The sequence below is a fragment of the Bacillus rossius genome, chromosome 6, assembly GCF_032445375.1.
Source record: "Bacillus rossius redtenbacheri isolate Brsri chromosome 6, Brsri_v3, whole genome shotgun sequence".
NCBI classification, from domain to species: domain Eukaryota; kingdom Metazoa; phylum Arthropoda; class Insecta; order Phasmatodea; family Bacillidae; genus Bacillus; species Bacillus rossius.
Genome location: NC_086334.1, coordinates 534,417 through 554,240, shown reverse-complemented (window position 1 = coordinate 554,240; position 19,824 = coordinate 534,417). Strand labels below are relative to the sequence as shown.

The window sequence follows — 19,824 nt, the reverse complement described above, 5'->3', positions numbered from 1 at the left end:
GTCGACATATAATTTAAAGAGCTAGATTTTTAAAATAATAAAAAATTATTTTGAGACCTGAAAACTAAATATTTTCAGTATAAAACACATTCTCTCATAGTGAAACTATGATATGAAAACTAGATTGAAACTTTAGTGAATCAGTAATACTTAAATTTTTAAATTCGAATTAATTTTTAAAAATGAAAGAAACAAGTTTGAGTTTTTTAAATATAAAAATAAAACAAACCATTTAGTAATGTTGCCAATTTTAGATAGGTCATTGACTGTTTTGCAAATCATCGGCATCCAGAAAATGTCACCTTGAAAAATTAGTTTTATTGGTTGGGAGAATACAAAATTGGATGTAAATAATGCAAAATAATTCAACTGATAGGTAAGTATGCAGAATTAAACTAAGATAATACATAGTACAGTTTACGGCCATTGCTATTTCAGAAGCTACAGAAACTTCAAAGTATTCCCAAACAACCAGCATGATTCCTTATCAGTGCTGTATGTACCAGTCCCTGTTTCTAGCACTCACACACTTCTTCTTCAGTTCAGCCAGGCCTTCAACACTTCCCACTGATCCTTCAACACTTCCCACTGATCCTTCAACACTTCCCACTGATCCTTCAACACTTCCCACTGATACTTCAACACTTCCCACTGATCCTTCAACACTTCCCACTGATCCTTCAACACTTCCCACTGATCCTTCAACACTTCCCACTGATCCTTCAACACTTTCCACTGATCCTTCAACACTTCCCACTGATCCTTCAACACTTCCCACTGATCCTTCAGCACTTTCCACTGATCCTTCAACACTTCCCACTGATCCTTCAACACTTTACACTGATCCTTCAACACTTCCTACTGATCCTTCAACACTTTCCACTGATCCTTCAACACTTCCCACTGATCCTTCAAAACTTTCCACTGATCCTTCAACACTTCCCACTGATCCTTCAACACTTCCCACTGATCCTTAAACACTTCCCACTGATCCTTCAACACTTTCCACTGATCCTTCAACACTTCCCACTGATCCTTCAACAATTCCCACTGATCCTTCAACACTTCCCACTGATCCTTCAACACTTCCCACTGATCCTTCAACACTTCCCACTGATCCTTCAACACTTCCCACTGATCCTTCAACACTTCCCACTGATCCTTCAACACTTCCCACTGATCCTTCAACACTTCCCACTGATCCTTCAACACTTTCCACTGATCCTTCAACACTTCCCACTGATCCTTCAACACTTCCCACTGATCCTTCAACACTTTCCACTGATCCTTCAACACTTTCCACTGATCCTTCAACACTTTCCACTGATCCTTCAACACTTCCCACTGATCCTTCAACACTTCCCACTGATCCTTCAACACTTCCCACTGATCCTTCAACACTTCCCACTGATCCTTCAACACTTCCCACTGATCCTTCAACACTTCCCACTGATCCTTCAACACTTCCCACTGATCCTTCAACACTTCCCACTGATCCTTCAACACTTTCCACTGATCCTTCAACACTTCCCACTGATCCTTCAACACTTCCCACTGATCCTTCAACACTTCCCACTGATCCTTCAACACTTCCCACTGATCCTTCAACACTTCCCACTGATCCTTCAACACTTCCCACTGATCCTTCAACACTTCCCACTGATCCTTCAACACTTCCCACTGATCCTTCAACACTTCCCACTGATCCTTCAACACTTCCCACTGATCCTTCAACACTTCCCACTGATCCTTCAACACTTCCCACTGATCCTTCAACACTTCCCACTGATCCTTCAACACTTCCCACTGATCCTTCAACACTTCCCACTGATCCTTCAACACTTTCCACTGATCCTTCAACACTTCCCACTGATCCTTGAACACTTTCCACTGATCCTTCAACACTTCCCACTGATCCTTCAACACTTCCCACTGATCCTTCAACACTTCCTACTGATCCTTCAACACTTCCCACTGATCCTTCAACACTTCCCACTGATCCTTCAACACTTCCCACTGATCCTTCAACACTTCCCACTGATCCTTCAACACTTTCCACTGATCCTTCAACACTTTCCACTGATCCTTCAACACTTCCCACTGATCCTTCAACACTTCCCACTGATCCTTCAACACTTCCCACTGATCCTTCAACACTTTCCACTGATCCTTCAACACTTTCCACTGATCCTTCAACACTTCCCACTGATCCTTCAACACTTCCCACTGATCCTTCAACACTTCCCACTGATCCTTCAACACTTTCCACTGATCCTTCAACACTTCCCACTGATCCTTCAACACTTCCCACTGATCCTTCAACACTTCCCACTGATCCTTCAACACTTCCCACTGATCCTTCAACACTTCCCACTGATCCTTCAACACTTCCCACTGATCCTTCAACACTTTCCACTGATCCTTCAACACTTCCCACTGATCCTTCAACACTTCCCACTGATCCTTCAACACTTCCCACTGATCCTTCAACACTTTCCACTGATCCTTCAACACTTCCCACTGATCCTTCAACACTTCCCACTGATCCTTCAACACTTTCCACTGATCCTTCAACATTTTCCACTGATCCTTCAACACTTCCCACTGATCCTTCAACACTTCCCACTGATCCTTCAACACTTCCCACTGATTCTTTAAACACTTCCCACTGATCCTTCAACACTTCCCACTGATCCTTCAACACTTCCCACTGATCCTTCAACACTTTCCACTGATCCTTCAACACTTTCCACTGATCCTTCAACACTTCCCACTGATCCTTCAACACTTCCCACTGATCCTTCAACACTTCCCACTGATCCTTCAACACTTTCCACTGATCCTTCAACACTTTCCACTGATCCTTCAACACTTCCCACTGATACACATTCTCCTTCTACACATCAAAACATGCAAGTAACCATTCTACACCTAATAAAGCCTTGAACAAAATCAGTTCATTGCTCAAGATAAAAAAGAACAAAGGGAAATAAAAAAAAGTAATCGTCATCGGTGCTCAATTTATTTAAAATATAGCAAAGTAGAAAAAGAAGGTTTAGAGAGACAAGGTAAACGAAGCATATCGAGCTCTTCAACACAGTATTAGCCATGACGAACAAACTGAAAAATGTGTTTCACTTTTGGATAACACAAATGATTGTGGAGAATACTGGAAAACTATTTTGTTACTTAAAAGAAAACAGACTGGGTTAAGTGGGTATTGTAAGAGGAAAAAGTGATTCCACAAGACAGTAGCTGATGCAATTGCGGCAAGGATAAATTGAAGAAAAAAATATAAAGATCCAAAAGTACGTTCATGTTATAATATGATCAAAAGTGTTTAAACGGAAATTTATTTGATGTATTTGTTTACACGTTACTATGCTTTACATTGCAATGAAAATTGTCTTTGATCATGCCAAATAATTTTTCTTTTGTATTTTAGTAGGAAAATATTTAATTTTCTCTAGATCTTCAACGAAGAGAATGTTTAATTATTACTAAGAAAATATGTTTTTAATAATTTAATTTTTACGCCTTTTTTCATGTTGCTATCAAAGAAAATGTGTTTTGTATGTACTGTGTTTATATACAAATATTAAGCGATGTTTTGATAAATAGTAATGTTTACGCAATGTATCCCACACCCTGCACCATATAACCCAAACTTCCAGGGAGAGATGACGCAAAACATTAATTTTGAAAGCATTGAAAATTTTTTAAGTTGTCTTTATATTTTACTTGTGGGACATTGTTCATAAAGATTAAGATAGAAAGTAACAATTAATGTATAATGTTGCAACTTTTTATAAGCGCATGCGATTTGCAATGGCGAGTGGAACGAAACGTGCGCCGAATCACACAGTTTTGTCTTACGTGTCCTGAATCAAGTTCTTCGTTACGAGTTTCGATTGATGAAGCTGGTGTACGATCTGCAGGTTATCAACCAAAGGTAACCACGGGCAATATTTGACCTTGGCGTGAGCACAAGCCTTATCGAGGCGCGAGAACAACAAGGCAGCCACGCGGCTCTCGAAGACACGAGTGCTCGATATTGCAGTCCGTGGGCGAGAGAAGGCAACAGTGGGAGTTCACAGTTCAAGGGCCGGTAACGCGCGTGCTATAAGACCCGCGCCACGTGTGTTCCCTCCTCCCCCGCCGCCATGGAGCTGACAGTGGCGCTGCTGGTCGCGACTGTCGCGTGCTCTGCGGTAGCCGCCAGGAACACCAGCTTCCCCCAGGGTTTCCTGTTCGGGGCGGCCACCGCGGCCTACCAGGTGGAGGGCGCCTGGAACACCAGCGGTCAGTGCCTCCAGCCGCTTCCTCGTAGCTCTCGGCGCCATTCCGTGGCAGGGGCGGTGCGGCAGTCTGCGGCGGATGGCGCCAACCAAAGTTCACAAAGCCAAAGGAAAACTTTATATATTAACTGTTTAGTGAATTTTAACGAGATGGGAACAATCATAATAAAATTCCTTGTCGAAACATCAGGCCCTTCGCTTTCATCGGAGCCGTATAATTTTACAATTTAAAATTTCCGGTCTGCAAATGGAATGATTCGATAGTTGACGTAGCTGCTCCGGCAGTGAATTATAGCGCTGAAGGCGGAGACTACGTGTGATTCGTCTTTAAAAATGTAATTAAATAAACGATTTACGTATATTTACCACGCTTGACATTATTTAAAAAAATTCTACGTTAAATTTATTGTCCGAGTTTCGTATTATAAGTGTATTTGGAACATAAGAAAACATGAATTTGCTCGTTACCAAGGTTAAATGTTACACATTACTGGCGAGTATTAAAAGATTGCTCACATTTTTTTTATAATCTTATTTTTACTGACAGGCCAAATCTACGTTGAAATAAACTAAGACCAGTGTTTCAAAGCTTTGGTGAAGGCCTTTACAAAAAAAATCAAATGTAACTTTAAAACAAAACAAAAAAGCGTCAGATAAAAAACCACGCAATTCTAAATCTTCTCAAGTTATAAGAGTGACGTCAGTTTACAAAAAGCATTTAAGAATACGGAGAGATCGGTCCGTGATTAGATTTTAAACTGTATTTTTATAAGAGTAAAAATGGTTTAAATGCATGTTTTCAGAATAAATTCCGGGCATGAAAGACTCTTTACAGATTCTTGAAAGCACTGGCTGGACTGGAATTACACGTTTATCTTCATTTTTCCAACAAAAAATGTTATGGTTTTTGTTGATATGATATAGTTGCCGTGTGCACGACACAAGACAAAACACTTCGTACCACTTCAGAGCCTTGCGCTTAGAGGCGATGTCATGTTAGAAGCAACAACGAGCGTCGCACTTATCATCCCGCCGCACTAACACAACTAAGTTAGTTGGGGAATTAAAATTATTTCTCAGGCTCTAGCAGTAACTCAGAGAGTTTAGGCGCCAGTTCTAACACAGGGAGATTGTAGGTACTATTTTTATTAAGAGCAATATATTTTTATAACCTTTGTAGTATAGTTTGCTGTCACTGTCCTTTCATTGATGTTTGTTTATGTCGAGAGTAACAATGGAGTCCTGTGGCCGCAGGCAAAGGAGAGAGCATCTGGGATAGGCTGGTGCACACCCACCCGGAATGCATCGCCAATCACGACACGGGAGACGTGGCGGCCGACTCCTACCACAAGTACCAGGAGGACGTGGAGGCCTTGAAGGAGGTCGGGGTGAGTGGGAGACAGCCCTTCGACAGCCACTGGCCAGCTGGACTGCGGCAATCCAAACAGAAATACTAAGAAATCTTTAAAAACATCTTTCAATCCCGTAATTCCCACCAACAAAAGGAAAGGATTTGAAAACAAAATCGTAGGCATATAGTTTTTATTACCCTTCCTCTCCACTACCATACACATCAACAAAGAAAAACTCGCTCATGCGCTTACCTAAAACTTTTTCAGTTACTCTTTAATTGTGATCTGGAACCAACACTCGACAACGCTTACAGTTATACTGTTAAACTGTATAACTGGGACTTTCTTTTATGGACATGCTCTATTTAAAGATATTTTAACTACTAGAAAATTCATAATTAGAAAGAGTAAATCCAGCAAATACAGAATAAAGAAGTTTTATTTCAATAATGATACCCACTAAAGAAGCTAGAATTTATTACAAAGGTAAACTTTACCTTTCATGCAGAAGTTAGTCACAGCAATTACGAAATAATGTGTGTTGTTTTTCCCAACTTACGCGTGCAGTTCAACTTCTACCGGTTCTCCATCTCTTGGGCCAGAATCCTGCCCAAAGGAGACCTGTCTGTTATCAACCAGGACGGCATCGACTACTACAACAACCTCATCAATGCACTCCTCGCCAACAACATCCAGCCGGTGGTGAGTAGCCTCGGTATATCAAACTTTACCTTTAAAAAACTAGGAATTTTGTTCGCACTCATTTTTTTGTGTAAACTGTATAAAGGTGATTTTGCTTGTAAGTAAATATTTAAATTTTTGCTTTGATAATACGATAGAAGGGTGCTAGCAGTCACAGTTATACTAGCTTCGTTTATTTCCAGACGTTGATATTACATTATGTTTTTCTTACAAAGATATTTCCTTATATTTAATTACTTTCTGCGACACAGAACTTGAAAAATGTGCATATATTTAGCTTGCGAGTATATTCATGCAGATAATTAATGGACTAACTGACTGAACAATAACACTATCGTACCAATTTATATTGTTTCGAGTAAATAACGTCTATGGAGTTATGAGTTTAGGGAGTTAGTTTCTATCATGAAGTTGAAGTCAACTGGTAAAAAGCTGGATAGAAAAACCAATCGTAGCTTTAGCTTTTTAATAGTTTGAAAGGTACTTGCTAGAAAGAATAGTAAAAATGCTAATATAAAATGAGTATCGTTAAACAAAAATTACACACATATCCAAAGCATAAGCATCACAATTTATTTAAAGAAAAATATTGTTTTGCTATCTAGATGGGAAAGGGATGGATTGTTCTCATTTTGACTTAAATTGTTAACATGACCAAGATTGCACACATTAACTCCCTAGTAGTATATATAGGTAGGTTCTGGCACAGGGTCAAGACTGCGGTGCGTGGAGTCGGTCAATGACAAACCATATTGATGTCACGTCGGCCATCTAGGTGTCAAAAATTCCTCAAAATTCCTCAAAATTCCCGCTTTGAGGGAAAATTTCCAATTTTATTCTCAAAAATGCCAGAACTATAAATATACCCAAAGCAGCCCAAATTCCCCATGGTCAAACCACCCTTAGCTGCTGCGGTCATGACCTTGACTTTAACCGCCATAGTTGCAATTTCCGTTACCATTCCGTTTCCTTTACTTCTAACCTTCATAATCAAATAACACATATTAGAACCAAGCAAAGTATCTTACTGTATCTTGTTCAGATAAATCCTCAGTATTAGAGTCTTTTGTTTAATAATGCTAATATAATGCCTGTACTGTTAATTGTTTTCAAAATTTTTAAATGATTTTGTAAAAGCTAGATTATCAAATAAAAAAAATTATTTATTCAGTAACTGCGCTGTTACGAAAAAAAAGTAATATGTTTGGAATACATAAAATATATAGTGAAAAAAAAACAAACAATTAAAAAACAAAAGAAAAGAGGAAAATAAATTTTAATTTACAGATAAATTTAATTCTTTTTAAAAAATAACTGTAACAAAATCGTTTATAAGGTTGAAATTTTTACCCAGCTAGATTATATACTATGAAAATTCTGTTGCTCTTAGGTAACAATGTTTCACTGGGATCTTCCACAACATCTTCAAGATCTAGGAGGTTTGGCTAGCTCTGTGATTGTGGATTACTTCGAGGACTACGCAAGTATTTTATTCACCAAATTCGGTGACAGAGTAAGTATTAGACGGTGTAAGTATTTCTAATTTGGTACCAAATTTTTTCCATAAGTCATAAAATATTATCTTGACACTGCAGTAAATGTTCAGTAAAATAAATTGCACTCGAATGACCTTCTGTTTTACTGTACAATAATGATAATAGGCTGATATATCAGGATATTATTATTAATGGACACTAAGTTAAGTTAAAATACATCAATGAGAATCATCACTTATAATTTATTTTAAAAAAATATTTAAAAATAATCTTACCCAATAATTTTTTTAGGAAACTTTACAAAGAGGAAGATATAATATAATGTAATTGAGGTACTTATTTCAGAATAAAAAAAATTATGCTATAATACCTGCATTAAGAACTAACTTTATTTTATCTATCCTGTAGCAACTATATATATATATATTTATTTATTTATTTATTTATTTATTTCCACATGTTTTAGAATTTTGATAACATAACGTTTTGAAAATGAAATGTCAGTGATTATGTAGTGTTTACCATATACATATCGTACATTGCCTAAGCATTTAACATTTTACAAAATAAAAAGTCAGATCAAAATCTAGGGGATACCATTTTATTACGGTACAATTTAAGTACAATTGTCTGGGTTAATAACGTTCATTATATATTTATAAACGTTACCAAATAGGTTTTGCAACCGTGATTGAATAATAACCACGCTAATTTGCAGTAAAATATATTAGGAGATACTTATTGCAACGAAATAAAATCTCTTTTGGCACAGCCTACAGGCTTAGTACCTATTTATTCTGGAAATTTTCTGGAAACTTCTACAAACTTCTGGAACATTTTAAAAACTTAATGCGCCATGCACTAACGGAAATCACGAGCCCTATGTCTGACTCGGCACACCCATGTACCTCTCCTACTCGTGCTATCGGCGCTGTAGTGCCCGCTGCCAGGGCGTGTAGTGGGCCGTTATGCCCGCTGCCAGGGCGTGTAGTGGGCCGTTATGCCCGCTGCCAAGGCGTGTAGTGGGCCGTTATGCTCGCTGCCAGGGCGTGTAGTGGGCCGTTATGCTCGCTGCCAGGGCGTGTAGTGGGCCGTTATGCCCGCTGCCAGGGCGTGTAGTGGGCCGTTATGCCCGCTGCCAGGGCGTGTAGTGGGCCGTTATGCCCGCTGCCAAGGCGTGTAGTGGGCCGTTATGCCCGCTGCCAGGGCGTGTAGTGGGCCGTTATGATCGCTGCCAAGGCGTGTAGTGGGCCGTTATGCCCGCTGACAGGGCGTGTAGTCGGCCGTTATGCCCGCTGCCAGGGCGTGTAGTGGGCCGTTATGCTCGCTGCCAGGGCGTGTAGTGGGCCGTTATGCCCGCTGCCAGGGCGTGTAGTGGGCCGTTATGCCCGCTGCCAGGGCGTGTAGTGGGCCGTTATGCTCGCTGCCAGGGCGTGTAGTGGGCCGTTATGCTCGCTGCCAGGGCGTGTAGTGGGCCGTTATGCCCGCTGCCAGGGCGTGTAGTGGGCTGTTATGCTCGCTGCCAGGGCGTGTAGTGGGCCGTTATGCCCGCTGCCAGGGCGTATAGTGGGCCGTTATGCCCGCTGCCAAGGCGTGTAGTGGGCCGTTATGCTCGCTGCCAGGGCATGTAGTGGGCCGCTATGCTCGCTGCCAAGGCGTGTAGTGGGCCGTTATGCCCGCTGCCAGGGCGTGTAGTGGGCCGTTATTCCCGCTGCCAGGGCGTGTAGTGGGCCGTTATGCCCACTGCCAAGGGGTGTAGTGGGCCGTTATGCTCGCTGCCAGGGCGTGTAGTGGGCCGTTATGCCCGCTGCCAGGGCGTGTAGTGGGCCGTTATGCCCGCTGCCAGGGCGTTTAGTGGGCCGTTATGCCCGCTGCCAGGGCGTGTAGTGGGCCGTTATGCCCGCTGCCAGGGCGTGTAGTGGGCCGTTATGCCCGCTGCCAGGGCGTGTAGTGGGCCGTTATGCCCGCTGCCAGGGCGTGTAGTGGGCCGTTTTTCCCGCTGCCAGGGCGTGTAGTGGGCCGTTATGCCCGCTGCCAGGGCGTGTAGTGGGCCGTTATGCCCGCTGCCAGGGCGTGTAGTGGGCCGTTATGCCCGCTGCCAGGGCGTGTAGTGGGCCGTTATGCCCGCTGCCAGGGCGTGTAGTGGGCCGTTATGCCCGCTGCCAGGGCGTGTAGTGGGCCGTTATGCCCGCTGCCAGGGCGTGTAGTGGGCCGTTATGCCCGCTGCCAGGGCGTGTAGTGGGCCGTTATGCCCGCTGCCAGGGCGTGTAGTGAGCCGTTATGCCCGCTGCCAGGGCGTGTAGTGGGCCGTTATGCCCGCTGCCAGGGCGTGAGTGGGCCGTTATGCCCGCTGCCAGGGCGTGTAGTGGGCCGTTATGCCCGCTGCCAGGGCGTGTAGTGAGCCGTTATGCCCGCTGCCAGGGCGTGTAGTGGGCCGTTATGCCCGCTGCCAGGGCGTGTAGTGGGCCGTTATGCCCGCTGCCAGGGCGTGTAGTGGGAGGTAGACACAGTCCGGCACTCGAGAGTGTCAGCAGCTCCAGTCCGACTCGCTGCAGCGATGGCCGTAACTCGCCGATCCTAGCGCCGCGTAGTGGTCAGCTCGCGTACCAACACCAAGCGATGAAAGTTATGGTACGACCCGTCCCACAAATATGGTCCGCAAAACACAGAAGCTATGGCGTGCGCGTACCAGAAAAGAGTCTTTATACATGTCCTGCTAAAAGTCTTAATCGAGTGTAAAAAAAAATAATTAAGATTAAGAGTAAATACAAAAAGCAAATGATGCCCTTAATTACTTAATTTTAAAAAAAATGCACGTAAAAAAGTATACTGGAGACGCAGGGCGTCTCAAGGGGCAGACGTGCTTGAGGTCTCAGCCCCAGCGACTCACGAAACTAAACACGAGAGCGTGTGTTCGTATATTTGCTGTGTTTTCCAGGTTTGGTTGTCTGCCTGCGTCTACTGTTATTGTTGAAAATGTTCCGTCGTTTTTAGCTTACTCTGTTAATATGTGCTGTTATTATTTTTTCATGGCTAAATTCCTTTTACGGAATTCTTGTGCTGTCTGATATTTAAGTCTGTGCTGTCGTCGTTGTTTCTTCTGTAATACCTTTTCAGGTTCATCATGGGGTTCATCTGTTAGACATCAGCTGATTTAGGCTTGTTCTCTGGGTCGGTTAATTCTTTATTGTTTTTTAATTTGTACTCTAATGTTTGCCCTGACAAACGGTGCTGAACTATATGTCCAAGGAAGTTTTATTAAATGAAAACTCCCCCAAGCATGGACCACTCAGAGAAGGGGAGAGCGTGTTGTCCAGGTGAAGTGGTGGATCACCTTCAACGAGCCGTACCAGATCTCCGGAGGCTACAGCAGCGCCTGCTTCGCCCCGGGCGTGGTAGCTCCGGGGGTGGGCGGCTACCTGGCCATCCACAACCTGCTCAAGGCGCACGCACGGGCGTACCGCCTCTACGACCACACCTTCAGGGACACGCAGAGAGGTCAGCACCATTCCTTATCTTCATATCTACCAAACAACATTAGTGTTTTGTGGAAGATTAGAGTTAGCCTTGAAACTTGATTGAACTTCAGCTTGGAGCTAGATAATAAAATTGGGAAAAAAATTGCGGTGAATAGACTACCGCTATGTTTTTTCTTTTCTTTTCGTGAATACGATTCAAGTTCCAAAGTAGGATGCCTAGGATGCTTTGAAGGAATAGATAAAATAATTTTTTCGAAACTATTTTTATTGGGGTTGATTACACATTTATGTGCAATAGGGTGCAATGCTGGAATCGTCTGATTTCTCTGGGTTGATCACGTTCTGTATTATTGCATTAATAAAAATAGTAAATTTTTTTGTCACTGAATATATTATCTTTAAATATTCTGAAAATTAATTTTCATAAATGACAATCCGGATTTTTTGTTGCTTTGATGATTTTAAATACTAATAATAAAAAGAAAACTGCTCAAATTCTTGTGAACGCAGTTATCAATAATATAAAACAATGCAATCAGTTTTATGACAGTTTTATGTCAATATAACTATTAACTTTAGAAATATAAGCTATACTAGGAAGTTCTGCAATTTCATTTATGTCTTTACTTTTTTTAATAATATTTCCTCAAAGTGGCACAATGTATCATGCTAGTTTGATCAGATTAAAAAAAAATCAAGGTGGCAATTTTCATCAAACTCCATACGGATTATTTCACTGAGAAAATTATCAGAGTGGTAAGGTAATTAGTCTGACCTTCAAATAATTTCCACTCTACATTTTAATAAAGTGATGAGACTTAAACTATAAGTAAAGTATAAAAAAATATTGACTTAATGTGCTGCAGTTTTAAAAAAAATATAGATTTCTAATTTTTTTTGAAAACTTTAATCAACTTTGATTTTTCCTTTTTTTAATTTTAGGTAAAGTAGGCATCACTCTTAGCTCTACTTGGGCGGAACCGAAATCTCAGACTCGAGCTGACATCGAAGCTGCTGAAAGATATCTTCAATTCACAGTAAGCTATTCTCTTGTGGTTTGACTTGTCAATAAGTCCTAAAATATTAAAATTTAATATTCTTTGAATTCATTTATCTACAAAATTCTATGTAACACCATTAATGTGACATGATGTGACAAGTTTCCTCACAAAACTACACTGTAAACGTTTTTGTTACTGTTACAATGAAGGTCCTTGGGAACTCAGTTGTCAATGATATAACTTGTAAAACTACAAGGCAGATATTTGTACCATGTGTAATTTTACAAAGCTTCGCCTTGCAGTTTTTACAAGTGATATCGTTGTCAACTGATTTTCCAAGGTTATTCCTTGTAATGGAACAAAATTTATACAGTGTATGATATAAAAGTAATTTCATATTCTGATACGTAGTATAACTTTTTTCTTTATAAGATATTTTTTCTGATTAATTTTACATATTTCTAATATTCTCTTAATAAATTGGTCGTGCATTCATTATTGATTAAATTTCTTATGAGCCGTCGTATTTCAAAATTTTCGTACTGCGTTCATACTCAACTATAAAAAGCACAGCATTCTTGGACTTTAAAGTACTTACGGCTGCAGGTTGGATGGTACGCGCACCCGATCTACAGCCAGGAGGGAGACTACCCCGCCGTCATGAAGGAGAGAGTCGCCAACAACAGCAAGGCAGAGGGCTTGCATGTAGATAGTAACATGCAAGGTGTCAGTGAGGTGTGTCATTGCAGCTGGGATGGTTCGCGCACCCGATCTACAGCCAGGAGGGAGACTACCCCGCCATCATGAAGGAGAGAGTACCAACAACAGCAAGGCAGAGGGCTTGCATGTAGATAGTAACATGCAAGGTGTCAGTGAGGTGTGTCATTGCAGCTGGGATGGTTCGCGCACCCGATCTACAGCCAGGAGGGAGACTACCCCGCCGTCATGAAGGAGAGAGTCGCCAACAACAGCAAGGCAGAGGGCTTGCATGTAGATAGTAACATGCAAGGTGTCAGTGAGGTGTGTCATTGCAGCTGGGATGGTTCGCGCACCCGATCTACAGCCAGGAGGGAGACTACCCCGCCGTCATGAAGGAGAGAGTCGCCAACAAAAGCAAGGCAGAGGGCTGGCATGTAGATAGTAACATGCAAGGTGTCAGTGAGGTGTGTCATTGCAGCTGGGATGGTTCGCACACCCGATCTACAGCCAGGAGGGAGACTACCCCGCCGTCATGAAGGAGAGAGTACCAACAACAGCAAGGCAGAGGGCTTGCATGTAGATAGTAACATGCAAGGTGTCAGTAAGGTGTGTCATTGCAGCTGGGATGGTTCGCGCACCCGATCTACAGCCAGGAGGGAGACTACCCCGCCGTCATGAAGGAGAGAGTACCAACAACAGCAAGGCAGAGGGCTTGCATGTAGATAGTAAAATGCAAGGTGTCAGTAAGGTGTGTCATTGCAGCTGGGATGGTTCGCGCACCCGATCTACAGCCAGGAGGGAGACTACCCCGCCGTCATGAAGGAGAGAGTACCAACAACAGCAAGGCAGAGGGCTTGCATGTAGATAGTAACATGCAAGGTGTCAGTGAGGTGTGTCATTGCAGCTGGGATGGTTCGCGCACCCGATCTACAGCCAGGAGGGAGACTACCCCGCCGTCATGAAGGAGAGAGTACCAACAACAGCAAGGCAGAGGGCTTGCATGTAGATAGTAACATGCAAGGTGTCAGTGAGGTGTGTCATTGCAGCTGGGATGGTTCGCACACCCGATCTACACCCAGGAGGGAGACTACCCCGCCGTCATGAAGGAGAGAGTACCAAAAACAGCAAGGCAGAGGGCTGGCATGTAGATAGTAACATGCAAGGTGTCAGTAAGGTGTGTCATTGCAGCTGGGATGGTTCGCGCACCCGATCTACAGCCAGGAGGGAGACTACCCCGCCGTCATGAAGGAGAGAGTACCAAAAACAGCAAGGCAGAGGGCTGGCATGTAGATAGTAACATGCAAGGTGTCAGTAAGGTGTGTCATTGCAGCTGGGATGGTTCGCGCACCCGATCTACAGCCAGGAGGGAGACTACCCCGCCGTCATGAAGGAGAGAGTACCAAAAACAGCAAGGCAGAGGGCTGGCATGTAGATAGTAACATGCAAGGTGTCAGTGAGGTGTGTCATTGCAGCTGGGATGGTTCGCGCACCCGATCTACAGCCAGGAGGGAGACTACCCCGCCGTCATGAAAGAGAGAGTACCAAAAACAGCAAGGCAGAGGGCTGGCATGTAGATAGTAACATGCAAGGTGTCAGTGAGGTGTGTCATTGCAGCTGGGATGGTTCGCGCACCCGATCTACAGCCAGGAGGGAGACTACCCCGCCGTCATGAAGGAGAGAGTACCAAAATCAGCAAGGCAAAGGGCTGGCATGTAGATAGTAACATGCAAGGTGTCAGTGAGGTGTGTCATTGCAGCTGGGATGAGTCGCACACCCGATCTACACCCAGGAGGGAGACTACCCCGCCGTCATGAAGGAGAGAGTACCAAAAACAGCAAGGCAGAGGGCTGGCATGTAGATAGTAACATGCAAGGTGCCAGTGAGGTGTGTCATTGCAGCTGGGATGGTTCGCGCACCCGATCTACAGCCAGGAGGGAGACTACCCCGCCGTCATGAAAGAAAGAGTACCAACAACAGCAAGGCAGAGGGCTGGCATGTAGATAGTAACATGCAAGGTGTCAGTGAGGTGTGTCATTGCAGCTGGGATGGTTCGCGCACCCGATCTACAGCCAGGAGGGAGACTACCCCGCCGTCATTAAGGAGAGAGTACCAACAACAGCAAGGCAGAGGGCTGGCATGTAGATAGTAACATGCAAGGTGTCAGTGAGGTGTGTCATTGCAGCTGGGATGGTTCGCGCACCCGATCTACAGCCAGGAGGGAGACTACCCCGCCGTCATGAAGGAGAGAGTACCAAAAACAGCAAGGCAGAGGGCTGGCATGTAGATAGTAACATGCAAGGTGCCAGTGAGGTGTGTCATTGCAGCTGGGATGGTTCGCGCACCCGATCTACAGCCAGGAGGGAGACTACCCCGCTGTCATGAAGGAGAGAGTACCAAAAACAGCAAGGCAGAGGGCTGGCATGTAGATAGTAACATGCAAGGTGTCAGTGAGGTGTGTCATTGCAGCTGGGATGGTTCGCGCACCCGATCTACAGCCAGGAGGGAGACTACCCCGCCGTCATGAAGGAGAGAGTACCAACAACAGCAAGGCAGAGGGCTGGCATGTAGATAGTAACATGCAAGGTGTCAGTGAGGTGTGTCATTGCAGCTGGGATGGTTCGCGCACCCGATCTACAGCCAGGAGGGAGACTACTCCGCCGTCATGAAGGAGAGAGTACCAACAACAGCAAGGCAGAGGGCTGGCATGTAGATAGTAACATGCAAGGTGTCAGTTAGGTGTGTCATTGCAGCTGGGATGGTTCGCGCACCCGATCTACAGCCAGGAGGGAGACTACCCCGCCGTCATGAAGGAGAGAGTACCAACAACAGCAAGGCAGAGGGCTGGCATGTAGATAGTAACATGCAAGGTGTCAGTGAGGTGTGTCATTGCAGCTGGGATGGTTCGCGCACCCGATCTACAGCCAGGAGGGAGACTACCCCGCCGTCATGAAGGAGAGAGTCGCCAACAACAGCAAGGCAGAGGGCTTGCATGTAGATAGTAGCATGCAAGGTGTCAGTGAGGTGTGTCATTGCAGCTGGGATGGTTCGCGCACCCGATCTACAGCCAGGAGGGAGACTACTCCGCCGTCATAAGGAGAGAGTACCAACAACAGCAAGGCAGAGGGCTGGCATGTAGATAGTAACATGCAAGGTGTCAGTGAGGTGTGTCATTGCAGCTGGGATGGTTCGCGCACCCGATCTACAGCCAGGAGGAAGACTACCCCGCCGTCATGAAGGAGAGAGTCGCCAACAACAGCAAGGCAGAGGGCTTGCATGTAGATAGTAGCATGCAAGGTGTCAGTGAGGTGTGTCATTGCAGCTGGGATGGTTCGCGCACCCGATCTACAGCCAGGAGGGAGACTACCCCGCCGTCATGATGGAGAGAGTACCAACAACAGCAAGGTAGAGGGCTTGCATGTAGATAGTAACATGCAAGGTGTCAGTAAGGTGTGTCATTGCAGCTGGGATGGTTCGCGCACCCGATCTACACCCAGGAGGGAGACTACCCCGCCGTCATGAAGGAGAGAGTACCAACAACAGCAAGGCAGAGGGTTTGCATGTAGATAGTAACATGCAAGGTGTCAGTGAGGTGTGTCATTGCAGCTGGGATGGTTCGCGCACCCGATCTACACCCAGGAGGGAGACTACCCCGCCGTCATGAAGGAGAGAGTCGCCAACAACAGCAAGGCAGAGGGCTTGCATGTAGATAGTAACATGCAAGGTGTCAGTGAGGTGTGTCATTGCAGCTGGGATGGTTCGCGCACCCGATCTACACCCAGGAGGGAGACTACCCCGCCGTCATGAAGGAGAGAGTACCAACAACAGCAAGGCAGAGGGCTTGCATGTAGATAGTAACATGCAAGGTGTCAGTGAGGTGTGTCATTGCAGCTGGGATGGTTCGCGCACCCGATCTACAGCCAGGAGGAAGACTACCCCGCCGTCATGAAGGAGAGAGTACCAACAACAGCAAGGCAGAGGGCTTGCATGTAGATAGTAACATGCAAGGTGTCAGTGAGGTGTGTCATTGCATCTGGGATGGTTCGCGCACCCGATCTACAGCCAGGAGGGAGACTACCCCGCCGTCATGAAGGAGAGAGTACCAACAACAGCAAGGCAGAGGGCTTGCATGTAGATAGTAACATGCAAGGTGTCAGTAAGGTGTGTCATTGCAACTGGGATGGTTCGCGCACCCGATCTACACCCAGGAGGGAGACTACCCCGCCGTCATGAAGGAGAGAGTACCAACAACAGCAAGGCAGAGGGCTTGCATGTAGATAGTAACATGCAAGGTGTCAGTGAGGTGTGTCATTGCAGCTGGGATGGTTCGCGCACCCGATCTACAGCCAGAAGGGAGACTACCCCGCCGTCATGAAGGAGAGAGTACCAACAACAGCAAGGCAGAGGGCTTGCATGTAGATAGTAACATGCAAGGTGTCAGTGAGGTGTGTCATTGCAGCTGGGATGGTTCGCGCACCCGATCTACAGCCAGGAGGGAGACTACCCCGCCGTCATGAAGGAGAGAGTACCAACAACAGCAAGGCAGAGGGCTTGCATGTAGATAGTAACATGCAAGGTGTCAGTGAGGTGTGTCATTGCAGCTGGGATGGTTCGCGCACCCGATCTACAGCCAGGAGGGAGACTATCCCGCCGTCATGAAGGAGAGAGTCGCCAACAACAGCAAGGCAGAGGGCTTGTACAGGTCCAGACTTCCGGAGTTCGGCGAGTACTGGGTCAACTACATCAAAGGTTTCGTTACTTGTTGTTGAGAATAGCTTTAATTTATTTTAAGCCTCTTAGTACCATGTTACCACTTAAAGTAAAATTTGGAAACTTATAAACACTAAACTGTACATAATATATGGCAGTTTTGGCTTTTTACTGTGAATTCCTTTTAATAACTAAAAATCCTTGGAAGTCGTAAAAATTAGAGAGATACAACAGTTTGATAATTTGAAAACATTTTTAGATAGAAATATATTTAATAATGTATGTGAAAAGTGGGATAAAATTTCAATAGATTAACTTGACAAACACATACGTCAATACGTACTTTAATATACATTGAAGACTACTAAAAAATCGTTTTCACATAGAAAATTATATAATGAAATACACGTAAAAATAGAGAAATGAGTTTTAAATTTAAAAATAATACCACTGCCATAGCTAATACATAGAATATCCTGGAATTTACTGTAACGAGTAAGAGTCGTTACCACAATGACATGGAAATCTACCTTCCCTTATAAGTCCTCGTTTATTTTATTTTCTTACTATAGAAAAATAATTGTTGTTTGTTCTTAACCAGCATCTTATCACTAAACTTATCGTCTTAACGCAAGGCTGTATGTGTGTGATTCATGATATTAAATTTAAAAAAAGGTCTCACCGTAAAACTACGTACTTACACCAATGGAAATAAAAATCAAAATTTAACAAACAATTTTTCGTTTTATTTAGGAGGGAGATAACGCTTCGTTGATGACATGATCATATAAGCTGCAGGCCTTGCTACACAGAAACGATGTTGGGTAAAGATTCAGCCTCACCTGCAAAAGCATCCCATGATTTTCTTGGAGTGTGGACCAGGATAAGGATTACCAAACTAGGGCTCGAGTTCTAATCCTCTGAAATACGAGTCCAAAGTTTTGTCACTTCGCTGTATAGCTCAATAGTTTCGTAGTGATTATTAGCTACAATTTTTTTAAATGTAACTTGATGTTTAAATGTATTTAGACTAATTTAACTGAAAATACAATACGAGTGAAAATATTAAGCATAAATTTACTTTTGTGTAGCGTGTATAAAGTTTTATTTCCCCCATATTTACATAAATATTAAAATTATTAAAACTTAACTGCATTAAAATAGTATATTTTTGATAAAACGTTACTCTCATGTAAAAACATTATTTTTAAAACTTTTATTTTTCAGGAACTCATGACTTCTTCGGCCTGAATCTGTACACGTCTACGTTAGTGAGTGAGCCGAATACTTCTGTTGCCAGTAACGATACAGGCATGGATAACGACATGGGCAATTTGGTGACGGAGCAAAACTCAAGTTGGCCGCATGGTTCAAGTAGCTATTTCAGGGCAAGTATTATAACCATCATTCACAGCTGACCTGTACGCAATCAGATTTGATATAATATTCGCCAGAGTACCTGGTTAACCAAAGTCTATTTTCTTGGTACTGTTGACAGGTTATTGATGATTTTATCAAATAAAATCTACAAGAAAATTTTTTTCATCAATATATCTAAATAAAAATCAAACAATAAGTACAAAAAATACTTTCATAGCAATCACATGTTTCGAACGATAGATAACAGTGAAATTATTTAATACAGCTTTTTAGAGTGTTTACTTGCTACAAGATTTTCATTAAATTCTTTATTATATTCTTAAACATATATCAGAACAAAAATTTAATTTACGCAACTGTTAGGTTTTATATTTTTACCCTATATTATTAATTTTACTTAAAGCATTTCTCAGAATTTATTGAAATATTTTTTGTAGAAAATACGGTTTTGGTTCGATATGTACATAAATATTTTCTAACCTAAAACACGGATTTATAATATCACGTTTGAGTTGACTTTGCTTTAATAACTGAGATTTGTTATATATGTTTATAATTTATTTCGAGGCTATCCTTTGACGTAAGTATATACATACAGCTGGTAATTTCTCCAAAACCAGTTATTTCTTAATGAAATATGTATCTGTGAGAAAACAATTTGCTGGGTTACCTCATACTCCCAAAAAATTACAAAGACAATTTGTTTTACG

At 43.3% G+C, this 19,824-nt stretch overlaps 1 protein-coding gene across 1 annotated transcript in view; it reads left to right on the top strand.

Annotated features, from left to right (window-relative positions):
* Positions 1-4,082: 4,082 nt before the first annotated feature.
* The window catches only part of LOC134533355 (lactase/phlorizin hydrolase-like), an 87,259-nt gene continuing 71,517 nt past the window's right edge, over positions 4,083-19,824 (top strand). The window contains exon 1 of the mRNA XM_063370876.1: positions 4,083-4,302. Coding sequence (XP_063226946.1) covers positions 4,164-4,302 — 139 coding nt within the window. The 5' untranslated portion in view covers positions 4,083-4,163. The remainder of the gene's footprint in view (positions 4,303-19,824) is intronic.